A 26,154-nucleotide genomic window follows, 5' to 3' on the forward strand; every position below is an offset into this window, starting at 1 on the left:
AATCCCAGAAATTGAGTACATGACACCTGTTCAATTTTTATCTCCTTACTCTGCTGTAGTTTATGTCCTCCGCACAATAGGTTACAAAATATAGCAGCGGCTCGCTGGATGTAGACATATGCAAAATCGCATTCGGCTTACAAAAGTGCACTGATATAATTATAGCTTATAGCTTGAGAGAAAACCATAGAAAACGGGGTATAGAAGACTCACTGTATCTACCAAGCCGATATCAGGAGGGCAGTCCACCAAATCAAGCGAGGAATGAAAGCTGGATATGGATGCCGGGTTAAAAAAGCAAAGACTAAAGGAGCTGCAACAAACAACATGTCCCGCCAATAAACGAAGGAGGAAACACTCCAACCATTGTGAATTGCCTTTATCTCGACATCAAGTATCATGTCTGGTTTGATCGAGGGCTACCGCCCGGCTTTTTAACCAGGCCTGCGAAAAAGCTGGCCAAAGCCTGATTTTGCATCTTTGGTTCCCCGGTTGAAGCCACGGGTGATGAGCCAACGGATCCTGCGAGCGGTGATTCCCCCCCGGACTGAGTCTCCCTGCGGTTCGACGCTCGGCTGGCTTCCCGTTCCTATAACGAGGCTGTTAGCGAACGAAAGCCAACAGTCTCCATAGAGGAAATAGATAAGGCCTACCTTTAGTCTCCTCAGCATGTCATCGGCATCGACTTGAATACCACCCATGTTAAACTGTACTGGTCCAATGTGCTCATTGACTCGTCCAGTCTCATCAATCACAGGGCTCTCCCTAAGCGTTCCTTCTTTTCGCACCTGGCGCTCCTGTTTCTCATCTTCAGCTTTCAATTGTTCGAGTACCTCAAGCTGTTCCCCTAAAAATGTTTGGGAATCGACCGTGTCGACTTCCATTTTGTGATCATCAGATTGATTCGTCCTCGAGATGGCGGTGTCCCGTTTGGGGTCTTGGATTGTTTGCTCGTATATAGCCACCGCACTCGTGCCGTCCTCCGGGTTTGGCTCTCTCTCAGCAGGTTCGTCCCCTGAGCCCGCAGATTCTTGGATTTCAATAGACCATGCAGTTCCTACGCCCTCCATGTCAAAACCTTCTCTAATTATGCGAATCTTACCCCATGAATCCCAGTTGGATGGAACTAGAATCTTGTCCCTATCAATGACGTTATGTTTAAACGACTGTCTCTTAAGAAGCGAATGGATCCCAAGCGACGAGTGTATCAAGCTTTGCAGCGAGTTGGCGAGGAAAGGTGTAGTGTATATCAGAGACGATCCGTCTAACATCCAGATTAGCAAAGGCGACGGTCAACATTGGAGAACGGCAGCGAACGTACGCTTAAGAAGAATTGTACGCATAAACTGCAGGATAAAATCGAACTCCTCTTCCCGCCAACCATGATCCTTTTCTAGCTTTTCAATTTTCTCGGCCTATCCCTTGATTAGCTCACCACACAAAGAGGAATCGTAAAGGAAAACTTACTCCCTGACAGACAACACACATTGGGATTCCCAGCCCTTCATCCCATTCACCCGGTCCCAAAGGTATCGACACTGGAGCACTGGAACCTGCTGGGTATGTGGAGTCCGTGCCTCTCCTCTGTCCTTTCCACTCCATCATGATTTCTTCCATGACCAATTTGATATCATCATCAAGAGAGAACAACACCGATCTTAGCAAACGAATCCACTCTCTTAATTGCCGTACCCACAGCCATGGTGACTCCCAATCTAGAAGGATCACAATCAAGGTCTCCCGGACAGACTTCGGGTTTAGGAGCGGTTTTAGAAGCGGCGCAAAAGCTGGAGAGGGTTCGGAGAGGAGATAGATCGATACTCGGGAGAGGATATCTACAAAAACGCTACTGTTAACAGAGTTCCTTAAAAGCCATTATCGGATGCGCCAATACTGTGAGGGCCTACCTTCTTGGTCGGCATCGAGGACATCCCGATATGTGTATCCAAGCGCGAATTGGTTCGCAATGGGGGGAGCTTTTCCTTTCTTTTTCTCCGACGGCAGCCTTGGATCAGACGGATCAGATGATAGAGTATCTAAAAACTCCCGTTGGCTTTCTGGGGTACCTCCTATTCCATAAAATGACCGTTGGTCAAGATGTCAGTCCGCCCCCTTTCTTCAGGATGAATGCAAGCTCAACAGCAGCTACAGTACAAAGGATACATACCTAGCACTAGGAGAGTCTTTTCCGGTAACCTTTTCCCACTCGCAACTCCATCTAACATCGAGGACCACAGGTTCTTCTTCCCGTCTTTGCTAGTCGGTCTGCTGCCGGGGCCATTTTTGGTTTCGGAGCTCTGGCTCACAGTCGAGGCTCGTTGTCCGACTCCGATCATTTTAGCGACAGCATATCAAGATCGTCGGGCACAGAAGAGGAGGTATACGGTTCTATGCACCAGCACGGATAAGTATTTGCGGTTATCGCGACTGTGGTGCCTTGGGAGAAAGTAAAACGACGACGTAGCACTGTCCGCTTTAGAGCGGAGAAGAATGAACGAAGGGTGGGTGGCGTAATGAAAGTAGATATTCCTCCGCGCCTAGTTATGAGACTAAATTGCTGCGGAGAGTAAGAAGTACTCGGCAGCTAAAGAGTGTTGAGCTGGGAGGGCATTGCGGAGACCCTGACCCTTGATGTCACGCGTTGTGGTTTTTCCGTAACCAGTTTGCAAATAACTGAAATGATTTCCGGCTTGACTCTACGATGAGCAACGCAACAATCGCTTCATTTTTACCACGGAACTCAGTCTACAATTCACCACAATATCAAGACTGAGCTCTAAGATAGTTTCCCCACTTCTTTCCTGAAAGAATTCTTTTCCCGGAATCGCCATTCCGTCTCAGTTGCTGTCTATCGAAGCGTCAAAATGAACTCCATCCGACAGATTCAGGCTCTCAACAAACGGGAATTAGAAACCGCAGTGTGAGAACAAAACCCCCTTTTCGGTCTAATCTTCCCTTTGAGTCTAACCCAGTATCTTCTTCTCCAGCTCCCCAGAAGCTTCCTGGCACGCCGACTATCGTGACACGGCTTATATCTACATCGGCGGTTTACCATATGATCTTAGCGAAGGTGACATTCTAACCATATTCTCCCAATTCGGTGAACCGGTGCACCTCAATCTAGTTCGCGACAAGGATACGGGGAAAAGCAAGGGATTTGCATTTTTAAAGTATGAGGATCAGAGAAGTACCGATCTAGCCGTGGACAATCTTTGTGGTGCGACTGTGATGGGAAGATTGCTGAGGGTTGACCACATGAGGTACAAACGAAAAGAAGAGGAGGGCTTGGAAGATAATATTGCAGCATTAGATAAGGAAGAGCTGGAGAGACAACGGGGTGGACGGGACCATGATCGTGATCATCATGGTTATAGGACGTCTAGAAGGCGCCGATCGGAGAGCAAGAGTGACGGTGAGAGAAGGAAACGGCCGTTACTGAAGGAAGAAGTGGAACTGGCACGGCTTATTGAGGAGCATGATGATGAGGATCCAATGAAAGAATATTTAATACAGGAAAAGAAAGAAGAGGTTGCAGCAGCGCTGGCAAAATCGAAATCAAGCAGGCGACGAAACGATAGCGCCGAGCGACGGGATCGACACCGGCATCGCCGTCATCACCGACGGAGACATAGCGAAGAACGTTCCCGTTCGCGTGAAAGACGTCATGCACACCGTAGAAGATCGCGATCGCGATCGCGATCTCCCTCAAGGGGGCGGAGACATCGAAGAAGAGATTACAGCCCGTGAAAAGTTCAATCTCAAATCCTGATTATACTACAGCTGATTAAGGCAAAACATTGATAAAACACCCTATCGCAAGGTCGGGAATGATGAACAAAAACAGACAAAGAATTCTTGCGCGAATGCAAAAGGCTTGCGTCCTCTTCGAAAGACCTATGCTTCCGCCGGTATCGGACCCTACGGTGGAATGAGGCCACCGGGACCGTTGTTCCCGCTCTGCAATATTCCCTCCGCGCAATCGATGGTCACGTTGGCAGACAATTTCCTTCATTCCACCCAAGTGTCTCCCGGGTGGTCGTATATTGAAAACGGGGTCGAGTGGAAAATCCCGTTCGTTACATGCTAGCATCTGGTGCAGTTGAGAATTATCGGAAAGAAAATCCCAGCTGCAGGGTGGAAATAGCGGCTTCAACTTCCTAAATACCGCTTCCATCCAGTTCTGGTGCAAACGCGCTTCCCATCCTGACCATCCTGAATTATAAATCTCTCCCATCTTCCATCTTTACCCGCGCCTATTAACAAGATTGTATCGTCACTAGTCCAGCCAATAACCCCTTTGGGCGGTCGGCTAAAGGAAGAACCCAGCTGCGGAATATATCCCGTGCCCGGAGGGGTCTCGTCGCCAATTTCAAAAGGGGCACTGGCGAATGAATATACGTCAGAGAACAGTCGCGGAAGTAGGGGTATCTTTCCTAGGAATCCCCATTTATTGTATAATGCCTCTTCCCCTGTGACTTGTGGTGGCTGACTGTTTGGGGAAGGATTACGAGCGTGCGGTAGATCAAAAACATGCAGGGTAGATTTGTCTGATGTAACAGCAAGTAGTGTGTTAGATGGCGATATGCCCAATGAAAATATGTCCGCATGCTCCAATCCTCTCCGTAATTCTGCTATCTTGGCACAGTTGCTTGTTGCAAATACACGGATGAGTGTTCCCTGATTGTATTGATTGTTAGCGCAACGGCCCCAAACGAGTAACAAGGACTAGGAGAGGAGAGCCATACTGTTTCGCTCGCAGTGGCCAGTAAAGCTCCATCAGAGCTTAAAGTTAGCGCCCTCAGCGGAGAGCTGTGCGCCGGAATAATGCTAACATTTCCAGTCTCGAGTTCTACCACTTGGACTTGGCCAGGCGATCGACCAGGGAAAGCGAGAAGTTGCTGGCCTAAGCATAGTAGTCCCAGGGGGTTATCTACCGTTTCAAAAACGGAGAGTTTCTGTGGCGGAACGGAAAATGCAAAAACATGGACGCTATTGTGTAAAGCAACAACAACACGCGATCTGGTAAGGCGGACTCGCAGGACAGAAGTGCGAAACTCCAGCGTAATGGCCGCCTTTTGCTTCGCGTCGTCCCAGATGATCAACTAGAAGACGGTGAGCCATTCGGAAGAGTACTCATGGTGGATGGACGGGCAGGTCAGGTTGCACACCTTGTTCTGAGGGAACTTAGGCCTGCGCCCACCTCCGACGAGGGCTAGGTAGTTGGACTGGCCAAGCATCTCCACAACCCCGATTCCGGCATTGAAGTCTGACGGAGTGTTAGCAGTTGTAGAATTTGGGTATATATTGAAATTCCCAGTGCACACTTGCTTACCTCTTGACACCTTTAGCTCACATGGATCGGAATTAAAGACTGCGCATAAAACAATGGTCAGTCAAGGGTTCGTCCGGATAAGAACTCGGGAATCGAAGTCTCACCACAAAATCCCGAGTCAAGGCCAACCGAAAAGCAGCTGCTGTCACTGTTGAAAGCTACCGAGAGAGAGCCGGGCCCCGTAGAGGTATCTATTACTTGTCTTGTGTCCATAATTCCATTCAGAACAAGGGCCTTATCATGATACCATGAAGCATCGGGCTCGATATAGAGCGCAGAAAGCCGGATTAAATAGATGGATCAGAGATGTCCATAGAAGGAAAAAAAAAGGATATATAACGGTACATATACAGATCTGCCGCCCGTGAGGCTCAACTTCACCGCTTTCCTGCTTCCCAACTTATTTGTTTAAAGCAACCACCCTGACGGCCTTCAGACGTTCAAGCTGGCGGTCGTGATGCATGGATGGTTGGCGATGATATCAGATCAGACGCAGCGGAAGGTTGGCTTATGTAATCCACAATGCTGCGCCGGTGTGGTCACATGACGGGGTCATATTGGACGCTTGGTCGGATATGGCTTAGCGCCGGCCGTGAGCTTCCCGGAAAAGGTTGTTCCGTGAGCTGCAGAAGCGCGTCCACCAGCTGCAGGGAGCAGGCGGACGTGGGATATCGTCCTATGTATCGACATGCTGAATGCCAGCCGGGACCAATAACTTAATGTACGCGAGACGTATTGTTGATTGATTACTGTGTTTGTGGGCAAAAGTCGCTAGGCTCCTCCGGCCGGTGGTGGTGAGCACCGAGCGACCCTCAGGCACACAACCTGTCCGCTTGGTTCCTCTGGGGAAAATAAAGGGGGGAAACTCAATAGTTGCGCAAAAGTTACCATGCGGTAATCGGGTTACCCGCCATGCCCGTAATTCAGCCAATGGCTGAGCGGGGAAACAGCCAAAACAAGCAGTCGGCCAGCCAAGCAGAATCGGCCGCGGCGCAATATTCGGTCCTTGCAGCGATCCCATTGGCTGTCTTTGCTGAAAAATCACCTGAAACGGAATCGTCACAAAACAGCAGGCTAACCGGAGCGGGACTAGCGGCGCTCCCTGCTGCCCTTCCCAATCCCGCCTAGCGCTGTTTGGCCAGCGGACAACCAAAGCAACTGAAGGCCCCTTAAACTTAGTTTTTTACGACCTGACTGACCCTCGCAAGCCATCACAGGTCTGCTTCAACCCTTTTCTCCCTGCCTCCTCTCTCGCAATTGTTGCCATTGCAGCCATCAAGGACCCAGATCTTCTGCTGCCCCTCCCTGAAGCTGGGATCTCCCTCGCTTCCACGCCGCTGAACCCAACAACCCTTCTCATTTGACTGCGAGACTACTCCGTAGTTTCTTGCACCCCGTCCTTCACGATTTCGTTCCACGCCAACTCGCACGCCATGGCTTCTACAGTCAACGCTGTACGTTCCCGTCCTTCGTTTGTGTGGATGGCTGGGCCCCTGCCCGCTTTGTCGCTCGAGCTGTAGCTTTGCCGGCCTTCTGAAAGCCACGATGACACACGCTTAACTGCCCATGCTGACCTTACAAACACAGATCAAGATTCGCCGGAAGAAGAATGTGAAGAAGGGAATTCAGTTCTGTCTGATGGTTTGCGGCGCCAGTGGAACCGGTATTGGGCACTCCATTTACGCTTACTTGTGTCGTTACTTCACCTGCCGCGTGCTAACCATGGGTCAATCTTCCGCACCTTTAGGCCGCACAACCTTTGTCAACACACTCTGTGGAAAGAAGGTTTTGCAAGGAAAAGATGCCGACGATCCTACAAATGCTCACCTTGAGGAAGGTGTGCGTATTAAGCCGGTCACTGTCGGTGGGTTTAAGGCAACGTCTCCGAGATGAAGGTCCAGTTGTACTAATCTCTACATAGAACTCGAACTAGATGAAGAGGGCACCCGCATTTCCTTGACAATTGTCGATACGCCGGGCTTTGGCGATCAGATCGACAATGAAGAGAGGTATGGAGGGGTCTTCTGGAACATGCATGTGAACAGCCAATGCTAACCGGGTTGCACAGCTTCTCCGAAATCGTCGGTTATCTCGAACGCCAGTATGATGACATCTTAGCGGAAGAATCCAGAATCAAGCGTAACCCTCGATTCCGTGATAACCGTGTGCACGCTCTCCTTTACTTTATCACACCCACTGGTCACGGTTTGCGGGAGCTTGATATTGAGTTGATGAAGCGCTTGTCTCCACGTGTCAATGTTATCCCCGTAATTGGGAAGGCAGACTCTCTTACCCCGGCCGAACTCGCAGAGTCGAAAAAGCTCATCATGGAGGATATTGAGCACTACCGTATCCCCATCTATAACTTCCCCTACGACGTTGAAGAGGATGACGAAGACACCGTTGAGGAAAATGCCGAGCTCAGAGGGCTTATGCCATTTGCAATTGTTGGTTCTGAGGATGTCCTTGAGATTAACGGCCGTAAGGTCCGCGCAAGACAATATCCATGGGGTGTAGTTGAGGTCGAGAACCAGCGACACTCCGATTTCTTGGCTGTCAGAAGTGCTCTCTTGCATAGCCATCTTGCCGACCTCAAAGAGATTACTCACGATTTCCTCTACGAAAATTACCGAACTGAAAAGCTCAGCAAGAGCGTGGAAGGTGGAGCTGCTGCGTATGTGATTCCCAGTCTGATTATGCATCTCGAAACATCAATGCTAACAGTATTCGTAGAAACCACGATTCCTCGATGAACCCAGAAGATTTGGCCTCGCAGTCCGTTCGCCTAAAGGAGGAGCAGCTCCGCCGCGAAGAAGAGAAGCTCCGCGAGATCGAACTGAAGGTGCAGCGGGAAATCAACGAGAAGCGGCAAGAACTTTTGGCCCGCGAGAGTCAGCTGAGAGAAATCGAGGCTCGCATGCGCGAGCAGAATCGACAACTCGAGCACGGGGATGGAACAAATGGGGAAGTGGGCGCTTAAATTTCATTACCATACCCGTGTGTGTGGCCCCCCATAGGCCGTCTTTATTCAAAGGCCATTGCAATTTGATACCATTAAATTCTTTGTTTAGCAGGGAGGTAGGTGTGAATGCACTCAGTTCTGGCTATATAACAACTGAGTCCTAGCAGATGCCAATAGGAGAGAGAGAGGCAGTGAGAAGGGCAAAGTACCCCTGGATTTGACTTTTGAAAGCTTGTGTTTTTATTTGATACTAAGACCTGATACTCACTATGCTCTTAATATTGATTCTCTTCCTTTGATCATTCCGATTTCTTTACATACACACAATCATGTAGCTTTATTAGCCATGACCCCAAGGGCCCTCCCGCCTGCCTGGACACCTCTTCTCTTATTTCTACAGCCTCATTTCTTCCTCCCAACTACCCTTCGGTCTCTTTCTTTCTTTCTTGATTTCATTTTCTGGTTTCATGAAATTCTTTGTTCCGGATAGAGGTATAATTTGTTTTGTCCTCAACCCTTTCTGGTTTTCCTTTTTTTTTTTCCTTTCCCCGTTGTTCCTGGTGCTTGGTGATGTATACCCTTATTTTTAAGATCGTAATACGGATTTTCGATATCAACATGTTTAATTCACGAGCACCACAACATCAAACCGCGCGAAGCTGAACCTCGAGCCTACAGCAGGTCTATCGGTGGATTGTTTAGGTACATATGCGTGTGGGATGAGTTAGCCCCATTATATCCAGACATTGTTACACCGCACGAGAAGGATCCCAATGATTCACCCAGCCCAAAAAATCAACTCTCAGCTCAATGAGTAGTATGTGCATTACATGAGAGTCGTGAACGACATACACCACGGCAATAAAAGAGGACGAAGGGACGGAATAGATTATTCCTCGGACAAGTTTGCCTGCCCTAAACAATCAAACCAGCTCTCACATCCCCCTCCATCTCCGGTTAAAAAAAAAAAAAAAAAAGACAAGAGGCAGAAGGTTATCCGAACTATTCATAAAGGAGCTAAGTAGTAGCCTTTTTTTTGTTTTGTTTTTTTTGGTGCCTCTGTAAAGCAATACATAAATAAAATAAACAAACCGGTATTTTTCAACTCGAGCTACAGAGTAAATCAGACATTGAATATAAACATATGCGCAATCCTAAATAATAGAGACAATAATGACTCCGCGGGGGGGGGGGTGTTGGTTATGGAGAGATTGACACTCGGGACAAGAAAGGGAAGATGATTATATATATAAAAAAAAGGAAAAGTTAGTTCAACAACAAGCAAATGGAGTGCGAGATAAAAAAAAAAATTGAGTATAAACTGCAGCAGCATAGGAGACGGATAATAACCCTAATGCACTCAAGGCAAGCAATTATCCGTGCATTCGTCTCATGTCAAGAACAAAGAGATAGACTAGAATGCTTATGCATACAACAAAGAGAAAAGAACCAGGCACCACAAAAAAATAAAAAGTTTGAAGGATGAGGTGTAAAATTTTGGGAGGAAGGCAATCGGGTATTTTGAGTTTAACCAGAATAACACAAAAAACACACGTCACCTCAAACAAAAAAAGGCACTCTGATTTAAGTATGCAAAGAGGAAGAATAGCAAAAACACCGCCCCCCTTTCTCTAACTAGACTACTGGGGCTTGTTCCAGAAATCTAAGCTGGCCACTACATCCTCTCCTGCCTCATCCTCGTAGGCATAAATGATCTATACGACTTATTGTCAGCGGGGCCTGCCTCCAGCGAAAGGGATCGTGTCGGGAGCTGGGAATATATACCTCTCTTGTCGACGAATGTAACATGCGAATGTTACGCCCGGTCATGATATGAACCAACTCGCTAGTCTCCAAGTGTCTAATTTCAATGAAGCTGGGCTCAAAGGCCAAAATGTACGGATATGAGAGCGCGAATGCCGTTGGGTTCCCTTCCCAGGCTATTCGCCAATCGGGTCGTGCACGCCATCCATTCCGGTTCACGAAGAAGGAGAAGTCACTATAGTTTAGTAGGAACTCTCCATTCAATCTTTCAATGTGGATTGGCTTGACGTTTTCTTTCCTCGCGACAAAGTCGAGAGATGTGTCGGCTTGATCCAGTAATGACTGTCGTTCGGTTGTCTCCAAACTAACGACTTCGAAGCCACGAGAGCATCCTACACAGAGCGTCGATCTCAAGAAATGCACCGAAGAAGATTCTGCGGGGATATAGAACTCCTGAAGAGATGATGTTAGTAACAAATTTATAGAAAGTTTTGAACATAGACCCTACCTTGAACGGCTTCAGTGCATCTTGTCCGCTCTGGAACATCTTGGTTAGAGGTTTCTTCTTGCCCTTGGCAAGATTCTCCATAGGCTCAAAGACCTTAATAGTCGAGGACAAGGCAGACGTCTTGACAGAGCAGACAAGATGCCTTCCAAGACCGATACCAGATTTGAAAAAGTTTGCGTGGCCCTGAATTTTCTTAGGTCGGCGTACAAGCGGGTTTTGCCCATCGTGCACATCCAGTGCTTCTAGAGGATAAGAACTGAGGGTCTTGTTGGCCAGTACAAGCATGAGCTGGTACTCTTCAAGGGTGTCGATCTGAGTAACTGCAGTCGCATCGAGGACGCGTTTTGGCTTAGCAGATTTGTCTTTAGGCCACCTTTCAGACAAGTAGATGCCATTGTCCGTTCCATAAACCAATTTCCGACCACCATCTATATAAGTGTCAGTCGACTATTTTCTATCAAGTTCAAGTCTTTAGTCGAAGCAACTAACCTATTGGAACCAAACAATTCACTCTGTTCACTGCGGTGAAGAAGCCTTCACACAGCACGGTCTTCGAATAGAAGTTGCTGCTATGCTCTCTCAGTTTCCGTTGCTGCTCTTCAACCAATTCGATAAACCTTTTCCGTTGAGTTTGCGACGTTGCCCACAAGGTTTGGTCATAACCTCCTTTTCCAAGGTGTCTGAACGTGATAGGGAAAGCATCTTTGGAAGCTGGTGGTGCATTGGCTGCGCGGCCAGCGGCCAGCAGGTTAGCCGAAGGACGTTTTGCAATACCTAGTTTCGGTATGACTTCATCCATTTGCGCAATAACAAGCAGTTCTAGAGGTATCGGCTTCTTGTATACTCGGTACTCCTCGCGTTTGTTCACAGCCTTTATTCTCACAAGCAAGACTGCATGGTCGAAGAGATAGGCTGTGACCTCGGAAGAATCTGTTGGTCCCTTTTTAAACGCCATTTTTATCAACATGGTGCGGTTCTCTTCTGTGAGCTTGAGATCCACGTAGTCGCCAGGGGCAAACTTGAGAGCCATGTTTAATTGCATCAGGTTGAAATGGTTCTCTGATTTTCCGCTCTCCGTGTTCACGCGGGACAAGAAATCACGGATGAGGGCAATGGCTTTTGGAATGTCTTGCTTGTCCGGATTATCGTCTTTCGTGTACTTGACAACATTCTCCAGCAACAAGGGGTATCTGGCGAGACGAGTAGTGGGCTTCGTGAGATAGCCGTTGAGCTCCAGCTTTCTCGACTCTTTGAGCCTTTCTGTTTCCTCGACAAACTTGGCAAAGGCAGGGTTGGAGGCGCGCTCTTTTTCAAACTCATACTTCCCGTAGAGTTGATTTGCACCGTATTTTATAAAAGGATCGAAGCGAGGGACATACTGAAGGAAGATATCACCTACAGAATGGACGACGTGGCTTTCTTTCTGTCGTGCATTCAGTGCTTCTGAGAATCGGGAGTTGACGCTCAGGACCTCGAGAACGTTGCCAAACACAGTTCTGATGAATTTCTCTCGACGATGCTCGGGAACTGGAGAAAGATTGGTGTTATGCGCGGAACGCAGCGGCCGCATCCAAAAATCTCTCAGATACTCTAGGTCTTTCACAAAATCACGCTCAGTGTACATAACCTCGAAAATGATCTCTTGTCGTTTCTTTTCCTTATCATCAATGCTATCCGCGACTTCTTTCGGTACCATGTTGATCCATAGCTTCTGGTCCTCGCTCTCATCCTGATCATGAAGACTGCCTCTCGATGCGGAGGTCCGTAAGCCAGGGTGAGGCTTGAGGTTCAATCTGGCTTGCTGCTCCAGTCGTCTCGGACACGCAATCGAATAGCACAGCTGATCTCGAGTACAAGTTGGGGAGTAGCATTCCGTCAAGAGTGTAAAGACTCCGTTTACCTCGGAAATCGGAGATTCCTCTCCCATGGTTTCTCGAAACTGGTAGAGCTCTCCAGGAGCGTCTCGCAGTCGGTGGTCGTATGTCACATCATGAAAAAACTTTTGTGCATCTAGCGCTCTGCCGAGTAGGAGCGCTAGGTTCCGATCCGTTGTTTTGATGATATACGATAACAGATCCACGGCTTCGGCACCAGTAAAGGCGTTGGTGTACGCCAAGTCGTTCTTAATACGCTCTCCAATGGAGACTCGTTCCTTGAAGACTGCAGCCACGCGCGATAGCAAGGCGGGGTAGACAAGGGGGGTCCTGCTACGATGAGCTGTCACAGTCGCAGGGGCGGAGTGACCAGACTTGACGGAGTTGGGAGTCTGCAAGCTGTTATTGCGATCGGCAGCGACGGTTGAGGCCATAGATAATGTACGAGAATTGATGGAGCTTTCGCTCGGGTGTCTGATTCTTGAATGAGGATCATGTGGTGGGGTGATCTCTGGTAGGCCAGGGATTTGATCAGAAGGTGGCCTTTCCATGGGGCGTCGGTCCATACGGTCGGCACGGTCCCGCTCCATTCCAGAGTCTCGTCTCCGATTTGGAATCACTCTTCCAGAACTGATCGTCTGCGCATGATCGCGGTCGGAGGTGTAAGAGCTCAGCGACATTGCACGCTCGTTGTCATGCCTCTCGGGTACAATTCGGCCATGAGGAGTTCGAGAACTCATTGGGTGATAGCCTTGTTGTCTAAATGCACTCGGAGGCGCTTGGTTGTAATTGTTGGGCGGGGCGTGGAATTGAGGGGGACGTGGTCCGGGTCCTGCCATAGAACGTGATCTGTACGGGTCCGAATTCAAGGCGGCAGGGGGAGGAATTCGAGTTGGAGGTTTCATGGGTGGATACTGGGGAGGCGGTCTGGCAATGGAGTCCATCCGCTGCGGGATGGGATACTGAGATCGACTGGAGTACGGAGGAATTGGAGGATTGCGAGGCGGTGGCATGGAGCCATTAGGCTGCCACCGCGGATCGTGGTATCCCGATTCGGGGCCAGGCCCATAGCTGTGATGTGCCTGTCTCATCGGTGGAGGATGGCCACGCGAAGGCATGTAGACTTCCGGCGAGTGGCCGGTCATCGTGTGTGCCCGTTCCTGGTGGAACTGAGGGGTCTGGGAGGTCATCGTCTGCGAGCGACCAGGAGGCGGGGCGCCTCCAAATATTTCCGAGAAGGCGGCATCGCGTTGAAAGGAAGAGGCATGGCCGTATGGGTTGGGTCGAGGGTTCCGGCCTTGCTGGGAACCGTAATCCGCCATTATCCGTTTAAAAGGTGATGGTTACGGGCAGCAAAGCGGAGAGGGAGGTATGGTCTGGGAAGAGAGGTACTGCGAAGTGGATTCGAATCACTTGTTGTGACTGTGTCGACTGTACACCAACAGTAGACGGACCTTGAAGCGTGACAGAGGCCAGCTTTAGTTAGCGTGAATGTCAGCAGTTCGCTGGGGTGTCATGCTTCGGATACCCAATGTTTGTGGAGGTAGCTATTTCGTACGCTTATAATCAGGTCGTGGAGACAGTCCGGTTTGAAAAAAGAAAAGAAAACAAAATATATTAAATAAAAGAACTCCACGAATGCCCAAAAAGAACGGAAGCAGTAAAAATATACAACTCGGGTCCAAGGGAAGACGGGAGAGGTGTTTTGGAAGGGGGAGGGGGATCATAGCCCGAAAGTCCACATCTTCAATGGCAGCAAACGTTTCTCGAAAGGAGCCGGGGTTTGAAAAATTGAGACCCTCGCCCGACCAAAAGAGCGGAGCTAAAACAACGCAGAGAGAAGAGAAGGGAAAACAACAAGCAAAAACACGCGAAGGATCGAAGGCAAAGGGGAGCGGAAGGGTTTGATTGAAGGAGGATGACAGGGTCCTTGGGGAGAGAGAGAGAGTTGTTGTCGAGCCAGTTGGTTGAACAGGCGCACGGCTTGCGATTCAATTGGTGAGGAGACCTCTCCTCCCACGTCCGCAACCGGCTTAGCGCGGCTTTGGGGCGGAGGCTGCCCGTGGCGGTGCATCTTAGTATTTCCGGCGGTCAGCCAATCAACGGCCGAGAAATCAAAACTCCAGCCAATGGGAAAGGCGCGCCCACGGTACTTATCCACTTTTGTTCTCCATCCAACAGCCCTTCATAGCCACTTGTGGCTTGTTTGACTTGGCAAATTAGTAAGCTAAACATTCATAAATCACGTGATATGTGGCTTTTCGTCCCGATTCCCCCGATCGGCGCCTGCCCTTCTGTTTTGCTGTTTCCAACCTTGCTCCCTTTGCCGTTTTTGTTTTGGCAGTCGGAATGTGCCCTGGCCAATACATACTACCTGATTAGGCACTCTCTCCCTGCCCGTCCTTGCTCACGTGTCCTGCCCTCACACACTTTTATATATACGTTTCTCTCTCTGTGTCGAGAGCAACCTCCCTGTCGAAGCTGGTCGGTCCAGAACAACCACCACCATGGCTGAGAGCGAGCTTACACCCAAGTTCGCTCCGTTCTTCGGAATGGTTTGTCTGAGCCGCCCCGCATTCAAAGCTACCACAGCTGATAATGGCAAATAATAGGCAGGCATAGCGTCAGCGGTGGGTTGACCATTTTCTCCCCCCGGCCACCGTCATCATTACCTGCCTATAGATACATGCATGCATACCGGTTTACATACTCGATTGCCCCTGCTGACAATGCTCGCAGATGATATTCGGATGTACGTCCTCGTCGGAAACCCCACGGCTTGGTCTCATGTCTTCTGCTCACGCGGCTATGATAATACAGCGTTAGGAGCCGCATATGGCACCGCGAAGGCCGGCATTGGAATTGCGAATGTTGGCACATTTCGCCCGGATCTTATCATGAAGGTGAGTGTGCCCACGGTCGCCTTCACGGCAGCATGCGAGATGGCTGACATTGACTCATTCGACAGTCGCTTGTACCAGTTGTCATGGCTGGTATTATCGCGGTTTACGGACTGGTCGTCGCCGTTCTAATAGCTGGTGACATTGGAACCCCAGCACAAAATTACAGTTTATACGCGTGCGTTCTCGGAGCCCTCCGCCTTCTACCGTCCCTCATAGGAACTTCAGCTAATACAACGCCCAAAATAGCGGATTTGTACATCTTGCGGCGGGACTGTCCGTTGGCCTTGCAGGACTTGCGGCCGGCTACACCATCGGGATAGTCGGAGATGCGGTACGCCCCAAAAAAAAAAAAAATATATATACTGACAAACGTGCGTGCGGGAGTCAATGCTAAAAGAGACAATTTAGGGAACACGAGCCTTCATGCAGCAGTCGCGTGTATTCGTGGGCATGGTGCTGATCCTGATTTTCGGTGAAGTTTTGGGTCTCTATGGGTGCGTTTCACACGCTCGTTGGAACCCCGCGTATCGATAGCCTGGCTGACATTTAGCTTGATGAAATCCAGTCTCATTGTCGCATTGATCCTCAATTCGAAGCGTTGAGGTTTGAGCACGTTCCCAGCAATTTTTAAATACTCTTCTTAGCATCCTTTTCCTTTTTTTTTTCTTTTTTTCCTGCCCTTCTCTGCGGGATATATGCACAATTCCATCATTTCCTCGATGTACATTTTCGGCGCCTTAGCGGTTGATCCTATTTGGAAGGCCTTTTCATTTGTGGTTCCTTTGTCTTTCTTGGGATTCTGAGTTTAATCTGGCGAGCTGGAGCAATTCAAGTGATAGACGTAATTCTTGACATGTATCCAACAAGGTTTCAAGTTTGCTTGAAGGCTTAAATCAAGGGGTCTTGTTCAAGGAGCTGATCATTCCCATCAGGAACCCCGGGGCACCGGGCGGAGACCTGGCGTTGGATTGACTTCATCTCGGCTGTTTCTTGTCAGTGTTCTGGCTGCTACCGCCGGGTCGCAGCTCCAGCCCAAATCTTGGCGTAGCGAGAGAAGGGAGAAAAAGCTTCCGCCCTCAAACACCCAGCCCCGCCTACGTCAGACAACTCGATAAGCTCAGAGTCAACATCCGCTGGAAAAAGTCACTAGCTACTTCATCCCAGAACCACCTCTTCCCGGCTCTCTCCCTTCCCTCTCCCTACTCTCCAAATAGAGTACCCGAGCAATGTATCCTTACCTCCACGCCTATTTCACGAAGTCAATGGCGGTAACGCGCTCTCTCAGGTCTACCAGTCTTCGCTCTTGTCACGCTTCTGAACCCCAGTGAGCCAAATAGACACTTCTCATTTAAACCCCTCGGAGCTTGTTCTTGAGATCGGTCCCGGAGCTCAGGGATGCGCCCCATATAAGGTGGGAGGTCTAGCTGGGATACGACATCGACGGAAGACGCCTAGACGCGTCTCGCATTCCATTTTTCCCTGATGGCGATGGAGACGATCCGGCAGCCGCAGGAGCAATTACCCAAGCCGCCACCGGTCCGGTGCCGGCCGGAGATAGATTGCGAACCCCAAGACATCGACACCAAGAAACTCGGGTTCCCGCCCTGGCCTTCCTCAAGGCCCAAGACGCCGCAGGATATCGTTGAGAATCGAGAGCACATCAAGGAGCGACTGCCTAAACACAAATTGAAGGTTGAAGATTTCGAATTACTGAAGACGCTGGGGACCGGTGCGTAACTAATCAGCCTTTATCATATGCGGTCGTGCTACATAACATCATGTATGCATGTGTGATTTGGTTGACATGGTGCTTATTGATATGACGTTGACCCAGGCACGTTTGCGCGAGTATGGCTCGTTCGGCTCAAGAATGTAAAGGACAAGAACAACTCAATTTTCGCACTAAAGGTCCTTCGCAAAGCTGATGGTGTGTACTCGCCGATTGCGACCTTATACCCTGTATAAACCTCTATTAACGGTGATATCCTTCTCCCTAGTCATCGAACTGAAACAAGTGGAACATGTCCGTAATGAGAACAATGCTCTTCACGCTGTTGCTGGACATCCGTTCATCACAACTCTAATTGCCTCTTTCTCCGACGACCAATGCCTCTACATGCTAGTACGTGTGATACCTTGATTTAGCTCCTTTTTTTCCATCCGAATATTGCGGCTAGGCGCAATTTTCCGTTATGCTTTCATCAGTAGTTACTTCACACTTTCTGTCGTTGTCGAGGCGCTGACTGGACCACAGTTAGACTATTGCCCCGGCGGTGAAATATTCAGCTTCTTGCGTCGCATACGACGATTCAACGAGCCCACCGCTAAATTCTACGCTGCCGAAATAGTATTAATCCTTGAATACCTCCACGACGTACAGGGCGTTGCATATCGTGACCTAAAACCAGAGAACATCCTTCTTGACGCTGAGGGGCACCTCAAACTAGTTGATTTCGGTTTCGCGAAGCAACTCTATAGTCATGAGACATATACCCTCTGTGGAACACCCGAATATCTCGCGCCGGAAGTCATACACAACAGTGGCCATGGCCTGGCAGTTGACTGGTGGGCACTAGGAATTCTGATATATGAATTCTTAGTAGGACAACCTCCCTTCTGGGATCCAAACCCTTTGCGGATATATGAGCAGATCGTCGAGGGCCGCCTGCGCTTCCCGTCTCACGTAACACCAGAAGCACGGGACATAATAAGTGCGCTATGCAAGACCAATCCGTCCGAAAGATTGGGGTACATATCGGGTGGAACAAAACGGGTGAAGGAGCACCCGTTCTTCAAAGGAATAAACTGGGACGATCTGTATCACCGACGGATACCAGGGCCAATAATACCACGTGTTGATCATCCGGCCGACGCAGGGAATTTCGAGGAGTATCCGCCTCCACCAGATCCAAGTACGCAAACTGTATATACGGAAGAGATGAAAAAGAAGTATGAGGCCTGTTTTAAGGACTTCAACGATTAAATCTGTCATTTCTCTGTCGATCAGTTCTCTGGCGCTTGCCGCCCGGCCCATCCCCTAGCGACCCTAGCCGACCTCCCGGGGATGATTATTTCGCCTTATCCGAATTTGCCAACGCTTTCCCTACCCCGGACTCCCGGATCTTCGTAATCCATCCCATGTACTCCGCACAACTCCCCTCCGCGCGCGACAATTCAAAACGCGCCTCTCATCCCACTGTTAAACTGCGTATTGTCGGACTGTTCTTCAAAGATCTGCGCTCACCCGTAACTTCCTATCACCATACATTCCTAGCCTGAAAAAAACTAGCCGAACGGAAGGGGGGGGAAAAAAAAAAAAAAGGAAGGCTTTTCACCTGTGATCCTTTCTCCTCTGGCGGATTGTTGCTTGGCGTATCTAGCAGATGTTCATGGGGCATATCATGTGGATGTATTGTACACACATATACGTAGCATAGCAATAGCACACAAACATCTTATGGACAGAACGGATGATATCAATGCATGTGCAGTACAACCCTCCATCCTCTTCTCAATCCCGTTCTCGCGGCACACTTGTTGATCTGGGACGGCTCAGGGCAGATGAGCGACAAGGATGCAAAGCCGATCCAAGGACTATCAATTTGACCCGCTGCACGGATTATGATCATGTAACAACCTTTCCGTTTACTCCATATTCGCCTGCTACCCTCTCTTCTTATGTAGATACTATTACACATGTATGCCAATGCCGTGGTCCCAAGACGCAAAGACAAAAACAGTAATGCACTCCGTAGCATGATCAAACAAAGGAAGAAAAAAAAAATTTTATGATATGACATCGGGAAACATAAAATTTCAAGATACGCCGCCCCGCCAGCCATTCGCCCATCCTTTTAATATACTGTAAACAATAACACATGCAGACCCTTGAGCGCGAACCAAGAGACAATGGAAAAGGAAGAAGCTTTATATCCGCCCAATTTGCCTGGAGGGTCCATGCATACAAAATACGTCGGCAGGAAATATAGCCACGTGAATGAAGGTAAATGCAGGAACAAGATAGATAATCCGTAGTAGTCAAGAATATGCACCCCGCCGATGTGGCGCTAAAGAAAGACCAACATCTTAAAATGGTTAGATTTCGCGATATTCTTTATTTTCTTCCCATTGCACCAGGCATAAAGGAAAATGCAAAAAGGAGAGCCCGCGAATGAAGCTAATGCGAAGGGATTTGATGAAGCATTGAAGCGTTGATGAGGAAGGTGATGCTGATGATATGGAGAAAACCGATGCAGAAAAGGCGAAGATTTGCGGATGGATCGAAGGATCAAGACATGATGTCAGCAAACTTCGAGAATATGCGCGCCAGGAGGCGGCTCTCGTGAGTCGTCGTCATGACTTATTTGGATACGTGATAAGGTGAAGGGTGTATCCCGGTCGCTGCCTCGCCAGGGGTAGCGAGTGGGGCCACCATGACTGGGGGATGCGATCTTAGAAGTTTGCCCCGAATCTTGGATCGACGGGTTGTTGAACAGATCGCAAAAAGAGATTTTTGCCACCAATTCAAGAGCAGCGGAAAGAGACCTGTTTTGCTTAGCTTCGGCGTGGGGGAAATTTTGGGCCATGGCCGAGCGCAGTGGGGGCTTAACACGGAAAAATGTTCATTCATTTCAAGATGAAAGTTATGCTTTGGGCGTTTTCCATGCTCCTATTCCAAAGATCAGCAATTAATTGAAACGAGAACGTAACGACAGACCGAGAAGAACAGTGTAGAGAGTACCTTGGAAGTTATGCTTAACGAATGCCATCGGGTGCTCAGGCTCTTCGGCACCCATCTGTCGAACGCCGGGACTGAAGCTGGTAATCGGCAAGACGATGACATCGCCAACGGCCTTTTGGGCGACCATGCCGGTAAAATGCTTGTAGCCAATCTCGCTGGTGGAGTTGCCATCTCTCCTCCCCATGTCAAAGTAGTTCGGGTTATTGAAATAGCGGAAAATCGAGTCTGTCCATACGGCCGGCCCAGTGAATTCGACAATAGTTTTGTCCATCTTGTTCTTTTTAAGCTTCCCCTCGCTCTTCATCCGCAGTGCTTCCTCCGTGATGTTTGCCACAACATCCCGCAATATCGGGTGTCCCGGCTTTGACTGGATGGTCCACTGACAGAATTGGATCCTGCGTGAATACCAGGTCTGCCAGTCCTTCCTGTCTGGGTCCGCCTCGATGCCAATAATAAGACCTATCGTAGTTCTGTCGACAGCAGCAGGCACCCATTCAGTTGCGGGCTTCAGAGCGAAGGTGTCGATGTCGCTGTATATCCCACCACGGGCCAAGAGGATAAGGTATCGGAAGTAGTCCGCCTTCAGCACGGGTAGCGGCATCGACTCAAAGGCCTCTATGATTTCCGGGAAAGCAGCGTAGAGGTATTTCACCACGTAGATCAACCCATCGTCCGTGATCACCTGGTGGACGAATCCTGGGTGGTGTTCAGTCCAGCTAGCTTCGAACGGGCGTAGCTCTTCCTTGAACTTCCCGGAAGCTGGGGTGTACTTCCACGTCTGCCAGATGTAGGCCGGGAACTTCGATTGTATGTCGTAAGGGAACTGGTATCGGAGTCGTTCACGGAGAGGTTTTCGGGCCAAGTCTTCGAGAGGAATCTGCTGGGGCTGAAACTGGAGCGAACCGTCCACGCTTGACAGCTTATCTTCAGGGCCAGCGTTCGATCCTTCGGGTTGTCGAGTGCTGCCGCCGCTGCCGGACAGGTGGAGGATGTACATGAAAGCGAGGAAGGTGGCCGCAATGATCAGGCATCTTCGAAAGGAGATCATGACGGCAGCTTACGTGTATGGATGGGAAGCTTCGGAACAATCGAGAGTCATCAGTCCGCACTGTTAGAAGAGTCAAAGAGGATCAGCGTCATGGAGAAGGAAAAGGTGCACGGCGAGGAGATCTGAAAAAGGGCCTCGAGTGCGTTGGCGGTGGCTAAAGTGCGTTGGTGAGTCGGGGGGGTGTTTAAAAAAGGGCGCATAGCATTCAATGGAACCAAGGTACCTCTCTCGGGATCCGCAACTTCGGAGGACACAACCTTATTGTCCGTTCATATCTACGGGCTCGAAGAAAGATTTTAAAAGACGGTCTGGCGTCGGATGGAGTCGAGAATACCTTGGAAGCTCAAAAAAATTTGAGGCCGGTCTCAGTCGGCTCTTTGAGAAACTCCTAGAGTTCCCACTTGGCGAAGGCAAGCGACGAAGACTTGATCACAGGGAGAGCGGTCCTGAAATCCCTGGGGCGGGGATGCGTACGTCTGCTCCGCGTGTTTGGCGTCCTGTCAGCCTGTCAGGGAAACGCATCATCCAACGGATCCAGTGGCTGATAATTAGCCCGTCCGCTTTTGATATTTAGCCAACGCGAAGATGTGCCCGGCCAGGGGGGAACAAGAGATCCTGCTCGGGATCTCCACCGCTCTCTGACGAATCCCTGGTGACATCCGATTGATCGACTGTCGTCGTCATACTTGTGTTTGAAGCCAACCAGCAGATCACTTTTGAAACGCCCGTGCTGGCTCGTCCAAGAAGCCAATTTGTTCTCTCGTCTTCCTTGCATCGACTGCCAGATCGGTCCATCTTGAGACTTCCGTAAACCCCCAAGCTCCCTTCTCCCAAATGCGCTGCAAGGCTGAAGTCGAGGCCCAGACTCGCCCAGAGATTTAAAAATACTAGAGCTATCTCACTGTCGGGTGGTTGAAACCCCTTCCAGTGATAGGATGCGCAACCCTGCTGGATTGTCCGACACTCGGGACCACCCATGCTCTTTAGCTCGTAACTAAGCCCGTTCTCCCCTTTCAGGGTCCGCTCAAAAGAGCGACTAGGGTGCTATTAACTAAGAGTAACATTTCTCCCGCGGCGAAACACGAACCCATACAACTACCTTAATCCGGCCTTGCAACCCAATCCGGAATGCTCTCGCAGGACGGATTGGCGTCAAGTATTCAGCTTTTGTTCCGAAATCAACAGCCTGCAAGCCCGTTCTCGACATGGGTGTCACACGCCTGAGAAGAATGCTATACTGATGACGACGACATGTCCGTCAAACTCCTCATGTAACAGAGCTGCTTTTTCACTCCTCAAGTTGGAAAATACAATGTCAGTTTGGTTTAAAAAAAAAAAAAAAAAAAAAAAAAAGAATGATTTTTTTTTCCTACCCTTTGGAGCAGTTTTGCTGTTAGTGCTCGCTACGGGCCAGGCATCATACTCTCTCTTGGACAACGCTTAAAGTTTGCTTGAATCTGCTGTCCTTCCAGACCTTTTAAATCACGCTGAGATGCATGATTATTTCATTGGTCTCGGATGAGGATATTTTTTTTTTAAGGCAATTTCTGTTGTGGTTGATGCCGACTGTACTGAAGAAGATCTAGTGGATGAGCAGTTGATCCAACTTGGCCAGCCTTCACACCTTGTTGTTTCCAAGCTGCGTTCCCTTCACATCACAAGTCCTGAATGAATCATGGACACCTAGATTGCATACTCATCCTGATATGGGTTGACTCAGATTATCTTGAAACTGCTGCTCCGACGTTCTGACTTGACAGACTACTGAGTGAGGAGTGAAGATGGCAGGCTCAGATACGTTCTCGGCTACTGGAATGTCAAGGGACAACATGGCCAGCAGGCAAAGCCATCGAACTTACTACGCGATTGAGGGTACACTGCCGCCTACCCAGGCTCCTTAAGAGAAGCCAATGGGTGGTTCTTTAACACGATCTCACTTGGTTCATAATACTTACCCCCTAAGCGGGAGCTTCTTGTCCTTGATAGTGGAGCGACCAACTGCCTAGCCAACCGCGAGCTCAATTTCAACCTCGTCGGTAAACAAATAAGCAAGGTAGTCCTGATAACACAAAGACTGAAAGAAATGTTTACTCGAAAAACGGTGAAGCGTTAGTCCTCTTAGCTGCCGGCCCATTTCAACATTTAACAACTCTAGAGAACCACAAAATGAAACAGTCTGTATCTCATGTAAAGGTAGAGGAAATATTTTGAGCCCTTAACTGCCCTCATCCGGCGTTGTGGCCATTCGACGGGAGCTGGCGTCCGGCGGGTGTGGGGGAGAGGGAGAAGTCTAAAATTTCCCAAACTGTAACGTCGAAACAGCTACTTACCCAACCCAAAGGCGATCTCCGCGTAGCTACATGCCGGACTTCACTCTTTGCCCAAATCCCACGAATCTTTACTGGTAGCACTTCGAATCATCCCACTGACCGGATGAGTGACGTTTTACATGTATAATTGACAATCCCATCTTGTCTCCTGATAAATAATCCTCCTGCCCTTTTCAGCCCGCAATCATGGTAAGTGTCCACTCCACAACGCGCCTCGCCTTTGCCAGCGCTCTCTCACAAGCCGCTCTCTCTTCCCAGGCCCGCAATAGCGAAAAAGCACAGTCGATGCTTTTCCGCTTTCGCGCCGCCCAAGCTGCCGACCTCGGAATCCTCGACATCGGTCGAACCCGCCGCCCCAAGGCCATCACATCTGTCGACTCCATACCCATCTGCGAGAAATGGCGCGGCCAAGTGCTCAAAGAGATCTCGCGCAAAGTCACGCGCATCCAGGACCAGAGTCTGAGTGACTACCAGATTCGCGATCTGAACGATGAGATCAACAAGCTGATGCGAGAGAAGTGGATGTGGGAGGTGCAGATAAGGAACCTGGGTGGTCCCAACTATACGCGTGGAGGTGGGAGGGTGTATGATGAAGATGGGAGAGAGATACCTGGTGGTGGGAAGGGTTATAGATATTTTGGGAGAGCGAGGGAGTTACCCGGTGTGAAGGAGATGTTTGAGGCTGCGGCGAGGAAGAGAAGTGCGGACGAGTTGGAGGACTCGGGTGGAGGGCAGAATGAGATGTTAAGGAAGCATGTCGACGCTGCGTATTTCGGATATGGGTTGGAGGAGGAAGATGGTACGCTGCTCGCATACGAGGTTAAGAAGGAGAAGGAGGCGTTTGAAAATATGTTGAAAAGAGGGGACGGCCCCGTCGACGAGGGTTGGCAGCCTCTCCCTGGGGATGGGGGCGATGGCGTCGAATGGAGAGTGCCTACAATGGACGAGGTCCAGGAAGAGTTGGTGGACAGACGAAGACGAAAGTTACTGGATAAAATCCTTTGACACATTTGATATTCTGGGGCTTTGGATCTGTGATGATTCCCTTTGGCTTTCTGCATGGTTTGCGGATGGAGTTGGGCATCTTTTTCTTGTTCGCTATGACCTGTCTATTATACAATTTTCATAATTCATCAATGTATTTTTACACCACATAAAATTTCCAAAGAAAACAGTAATGGGTATATATATAAAACAATAGTGAGAAAGTAGATCAAAAGGATCGCGTCACAATGGAGGTTATATCACACTCATAGTGGAAGTCGGCTGCTCCTCCGTGTCGATTTTGTCGTCCGCAAACATCTCCTTGAAAGTTTCCTGCCACTCTCGTCGCTTGACTGTGGTAATGGACAATACATCATCCATTACAAAGTATTTGAATTTCCCTTCTCGCCACATATGATTGAATTTTCGGGACGCCATATTGATATCGGGCACGCCCCCCTTCGCCAAGCAGCCAGACTTCAAAGCGAATGCATTGAGCAACTCCATGATATCATTCGTGGGCTCGCAGTATTTCCGGTATGCATATGGTTTGTTCTTGTTAATATGGTATAGGAGGTAATCCGAAATTGTGAGATCGGAGACCAGGGACCTCTTGATAATCCCACACGTTGCGAGCTTGACCATGCTCTCCGGCTCGGCAACGTATGGGACGAAGACACCAGGGGTGTCATATACATACATCCCGCACTGTTTCCTGTTAAGGACCTTAATAGGACTGCCGACCTTTCTTGTAACTCCCGGCTCATCGCCAGTGCTGGCAGCTTTCGACATGGACGGCAGGTCCATGCATTGTTGTCGAAGGTAATTGATAAATGAGGACTTTCCAACATTCGGCATCCCCACAACCAACATCCTATAGCCGGTCACCTGGTCTTGCGCGAGAGGTATTGTCCGAAGGTATTTAATGAAGGGCGCCATGGAGCTTTTCGAAAACTTGTCAACGACAAACACTTTCGACGTTCGCTTATCCCAGCGAAGAACCTGGCTCTCTATCTGTAAAGGACAGAGCAAGAAAAACATTCAATGCATTAGCCGCGCCAGTCCTTTATTCTCAAAAAAAAAAAAAAAAAAGAAAAAAGAAAGAAAAAGCATGCTGCCGCAAGACACCTTTTGCATCGCAAGTTTCCGGTCCCCGGCCAGATCTCGTTTTGTATAGATTATCGTCCGCTTCTTATCCCCTAATACATGTTCAAAGAGCGGATTTATTGAAGTAAACGGTATCCGAAAGTCACGGCACTCAATGACATGGTCGATCGAGTCTAGCATGGAGCGCATTCTCCTGAGGCCGGCTCGGTGATGACCTAGGAAGTAGGAGCGCGGAATATTCTCCGACACGTTGAAGACCTGACGAGGGACGAAAGTCGACCCCATCTTTGGAAGCTAACCAACACAATCTTTAGTAATAATAAAAAAAAAAAAAAAAAAAAAAAAAAAAAAAAGGAAAATGCAAAGAATGGACCTTATCCGTGGCTTAAACGACTTTGTCGTCGCTGCCGTTGTTCAAAAAAAGTTGCTTGATACCCGGAGAATAATATCCCCGAAGACGGCAGAAAAGAGCGGTCAAAGCTCGGCAGATCCACTGCGCCGCTCTAGCAGCCGACGCCCGCAGGCTTGGCAGATCTCTCCGCCACAAATAATACCTGCTCCACCTAGTTCTGAGTACGGAGTATATCTAAGCGGATAACTA

General features: G+C 49.2%; 10 protein-coding genes across 11 annotated transcripts; 5 read left to right on the forward strand and 5 right to left on the reverse strand.

The window, feature by feature from the left end:
- Positions 1 to 158: 158 nt before the first annotated feature.
- On the reverse strand, positions 159 to 2,546 carry D8B26_006015 (uncharacterized protein). The gene is made up of 6 exons (XM_003069972.2): positions 2,168 to 2,546; positions 1,908 to 2,069; positions 1,468 to 1,835; positions 1,322 to 1,415; positions 654 to 1,264; positions 159 to 589 (listed from the first exon to the last, which is right to left on the reverse strand). The coding sequence occupies exons 1-6, from the start codon at positions 2,334 to 2,336 to the stop codon at positions 398 to 400; spliced, it is 1,596 nt and encodes a 531-aa protein (XP_003070018.2). The 5' UTR covers positions 2,337 to 2,546; the 3' UTR covers positions 159 to 397.
- Positions 2,547 to 2,830: 284 nt separating this feature from the next.
- Positions 2,831 to 4,036, forward strand: D8B26_006016 (uncharacterized protein). Its single transcript, XM_003069971.2, has 2 exons — positions 2,831 to 2,920; positions 2,988 to 4,036. Exons 1-2 carry the CDS (start codon positions 2,865 to 2,867, stop codon positions 3,745 to 3,747), a joined length of 816 nt encoding a protein of 271 aa, XP_003070017.1. The 5' UTR covers positions 2,831 to 2,864; the 3' UTR covers positions 3,748 to 4,036.
- HSV2 (Phosphatidylinositol 3,5-bisphosphate-binding protein) lies at positions 4,019 to 5,831 on the reverse strand. The gene is made up of 5 exons (XM_003069970.2): positions 5,437 to 5,831; positions 5,333 to 5,371; positions 5,169 to 5,266; positions 4,746 to 5,102; positions 4,019 to 4,677 (listed from the first exon to the last, which is right to left on the reverse strand). The coding sequence occupies exons 1-5, from the start codon at positions 5,543 to 5,545 to the stop codon at positions 4,150 to 4,152; spliced, it is 1,131 nt and encodes a 376-aa protein (XP_003070016.1). The 5' UTR covers positions 5,546 to 5,831; the 3' UTR covers positions 4,019 to 4,149.
- Positions 5,832 to 6,532: 701 nt separating this feature from the next.
- D8B26_006018 (uncharacterized protein) lies at positions 6,533 to 8,590 on the forward strand. The gene is made up of 6 exons (XM_003069969.2): positions 6,533 to 6,786; positions 6,920 to 6,995; positions 7,080 to 7,196; positions 7,254 to 7,341; positions 7,401 to 8,006; positions 8,066 to 8,590. Exons 1-6 carry the CDS (start codon positions 6,766 to 6,768, stop codon positions 8,310 to 8,312), a joined length of 1,155 nt encoding a protein of 384 aa, XP_003070015.1. The 5' UTR covers positions 6,533 to 6,765; the 3' UTR covers positions 8,313 to 8,590.
- An 894-nt stretch (positions 8,591 to 9,484) lies between these two features.
- Positions 9,485 to 14,373, reverse strand: ROM2 (RHO1 GDP-GTP exchange protein 2). Its single transcript, XM_066125063.1, has 4 exons — positions 11,056 to 14,373; positions 10,567 to 10,994; positions 10,080 to 10,511; positions 9,485 to 10,009 (listed from the first exon to the last, which is right to left on the reverse strand). The coding sequence occupies exons 1-4, from the start codon at positions 13,760 to 13,762 to the stop codon at positions 9,935 to 9,937; spliced, it is 3,642 nt and encodes a 1,213-aa protein (XP_065981144.1). The 5' UTR covers positions 13,763 to 14,373; the 3' UTR covers positions 9,485 to 9,934.
- A 379-nt stretch (positions 14,374 to 14,752) lies between these two features.
- Positions 14,753 to 16,242, forward strand: VMA11_1 (v-type proton ATPase 16 kDa proteolipid subunit 2; the record flags this gene model as incomplete). 2 transcript variants are annotated; one of them, XM_066125064.1, is made up of 6 exons in its annotated part: positions 14,753 to 14,995; positions 15,053 to 15,343; positions 15,409 to 15,518; positions 15,590 to 15,674; positions 15,752 to 15,837; positions 15,909 to 16,242. In XM_066125064.1, 5 exons carry the CDS (start codon positions 15,131 to 15,133, stop codon positions 15,943 to 15,945), a joined length of 531 nt encoding a protein of 176 aa, XP_065981145.1. In that variant the 3' UTR covers positions 15,946 to 16,242. The 2 variants fall into 2 exon arrangements, with proteins under 2 accessions (XP_065981145.1, XP_065981146.1); XM_066125065.1 differs by lacking the exon at positions 14,753 to 14,995 and having other exon boundaries at positions 15,170 to 15,343; positions 15,728 to 15,837.
- A 287-nt stretch (positions 16,243 to 16,529) lies between these two features.
- Positions 16,530 to 18,811, forward strand: PKA2 (serine/threonine protein kinase, AGC). The gene is made up of 4 exons (XM_003069966.2): positions 16,530 to 17,072; positions 17,178 to 17,270; positions 17,341 to 17,465; positions 17,598 to 18,811. The coding sequence occupies exons 1-4, from the start codon at positions 16,826 to 16,828 to the stop codon at positions 18,324 to 18,326; spliced, it is 1,194 nt and encodes a 397-aa protein (XP_003070012.1). The 5' UTR covers positions 16,530 to 16,825; the 3' UTR covers positions 18,327 to 18,811.
- A 113-nt stretch (positions 18,812 to 18,924) lies between these two features.
- OCH1 (membrane-bound alpha-1,6- mannosyltransferase Initiation-specific) lies at positions 18,925 to 21,268 on the reverse strand. Its single transcript, XM_066125066.1, has 2 exons — positions 20,085 to 21,268; positions 18,925 to 20,012 (listed from the first exon to the last, which is right to left on the reverse strand). Exons 1-2 carry the CDS (start codon positions 21,130 to 21,132, stop codon positions 19,987 to 19,989), a joined length of 1,074 nt encoding a protein of 357 aa, XP_065981147.1. The 5' UTR covers positions 21,133 to 21,268; the 3' UTR covers positions 18,925 to 19,986.
- A 2,149-nt stretch (positions 21,269 to 23,417) lies between these two features.
- ISY1 (NineTeen Complex (NTC) component) lies at positions 23,418 to 24,549 on the forward strand. The gene is made up of 2 exons (XM_003069963.2): positions 23,418 to 23,651; positions 23,721 to 24,549. The coding sequence occupies exons 1-2, from the start codon at positions 23,649 to 23,651 to the stop codon at positions 24,465 to 24,467; spliced, it is 750 nt and encodes a 249-aa protein (XP_003070009.2). The 5' UTR covers positions 23,418 to 23,648; the 3' UTR covers positions 24,468 to 24,549.
- Positions 24,550 to 24,631: 82 nt separating this feature from the next.
- Positions 24,632 to 25,903, reverse strand: MTG1 (Mitochondrial GTPase). The gene is made up of 2 exons (XM_003069962.2): positions 25,575 to 25,903; positions 24,632 to 25,460 (listed from the first exon to the last, which is right to left on the reverse strand). The coding sequence occupies exons 1-2, from the start codon at positions 25,836 to 25,838 to the stop codon at positions 24,702 to 24,704; spliced, it is 1,023 nt and encodes a 340-aa protein (XP_003070008.1). The 5' UTR covers positions 25,839 to 25,903; the 3' UTR covers positions 24,632 to 24,701.
- Positions 25,904 to 26,154: the final 251 nt, after the last annotated feature.

Source organism: Coccidioides posadasii, chromosome 3, assembly GCF_018416015.2.
Source record: "Coccidioides posadasii str. Silveira chromosome 3, complete sequence".
Taxonomy (NCBI): domain Eukaryota; kingdom Fungi; phylum Ascomycota; class Eurotiomycetes; order Onygenales; family Onygenaceae; genus Coccidioides; species Coccidioides posadasii.

Excerpts from the sequence above, each read along its gene's own strand:
- MTG1 (XM_003069962.2), bottom strand. The coding sequence starts at position 25,838 with ATGGGGTCGACTTTCGTCCCTCGTCAGGTCTTCAACGTGTCGGAGAAT. Across the intron at positions 25,461-25,574 it reads GGAAACTTGCGATGCAAAAG|ATAGAGAGCCAGGTTCTTCG; the intron begins GTGTCTTGCGGC and ends TGTCCTTTACAG.
- D8B26_006015 (XM_003069972.2), bottom strand. The coding sequence starts at position 2,336 with ATGATCGGAGTCGGACAACGAGCCTCGACTGTGAGCCAGAGCTCCGAA. Across the intron at positions 2,070-2,167 it reads AAAGACTCTCCTAGTGCTAG|GAGGTACCCCAGAAAGCCAA; the intron begins GTATGTATCCTT and ends TTTATGGAATAG. Across the intron at positions 1,416-1,467 it reads TGTGTGTTGTCTGTCAGGGA|GCCGAGAAAATTGAAAAGCT; the intron begins GTAAGTTTTCCT and ends ATCAAGGGATAG.
- D8B26_006018 (XM_003069969.2), top strand. The coding sequence starts at position 6,766 with ATGGCTTCTACAGTCAACGCT. Across the intron at positions 7,197-7,253 it reads TATTAAGCCGGTCACTGTCG|AACTCGAACTAGATGAAGAG; the intron begins GTGGGTTTAAGG and ends ATCTCTACATAG. Across the intron at positions 8,007-8,065 it reads GTGGAAGGTGGAGCTGCTGC|AAACCACGATTCCTCGATGA; the intron begins GTATGTGATTCC and ends CAGTATTCGTAG.
- D8B26_006016 (XM_003069971.2), top strand. The coding sequence starts at position 2,865 with ATGAACTCCATCCGACAGATTCAGGCTCTCAACAAACGGGAATTAGAA. Across the intron at positions 2,921-2,987 it reads CGGGAATTAGAAACCGCAGT|CTCCCCAGAAGCTTCCTGGC; the intron begins GTGAGAACAAAA and ends CTTCTTCTCCAG.
- ROM2 (XM_066125063.1), bottom strand. The coding sequence starts at position 13,762 with ATGGCGGATTACGGTTCCCAGCAAGGCCGGAACCCTCGACCCAACCCA. Across the intron at positions 10,512-10,566 it reads ATGCACTGAAGCCGTTCAAG|GAGTTCTATATCCCCGCAGA; the intron begins GTAGGGTCTATG and ends TCATCTCTTCAG. Across the intron at positions 10,010-10,079 it reads TACATTCGTCGACAAGAGAG|ATCATTTATGCCTACGAGGA; the intron begins GTATATATTCCC and ends TAAGTCGTATAG.
- HSV2 (XM_003069970.2), bottom strand. The coding sequence starts at position 5,545 with ATGGACACAAGACAAGTAATAGATACCTCTACGGGGCCCGGCTCTCTC. Across the intron at positions 5,372-5,436 it reads CCTTGACTCGGGATTTTGTG|TCTTTAATTCCGATCCATGT; the intron begins GTGAGACTTCGA and ends TTTTATGCGCAG. Across the intron at positions 4,678-4,745 it reads TGGCCACTGCGAGCGAAACA|GGAACACTCATCCGTGTATT; the intron begins GTATGGCTCTCC and ends CAATACAATCAG.
- OCH1 (XM_066125066.1), bottom strand. The coding sequence starts at position 21,132 with ATGATCTCCTTTCGAAGATGCCTGATCATTGCGGCCACCTTCCTCGCT. Across the intron at positions 20,013-20,084 it reads CGTTAAGCATAACTTCCAAG|GAGCATGGAAAACGCCCAAA; the intron begins GTACTCTCTACA and ends TCTTTGGAATAG.
- PKA2 (XM_003069966.2), top strand. The coding sequence starts at position 16,826 with ATGGCGATGGAGACGATCCGGCAGCCGCAGGAGCAATTACCCAAGCCG. Across the intron at positions 17,073-17,177 it reads ACTGAAGACGCTGGGGACCG|GCACGTTTGCGCGAGTATGG; the intron begins GTGCGTAACTAA and ends ACGTTGACCCAG. Across the intron at positions 17,271-17,340 it reads GGTCCTTCGCAAAGCTGATG|TCATCGAACTGAAACAAGTG; the intron begins GTGTGTACTCGC and ends CCTTCTCCCTAG.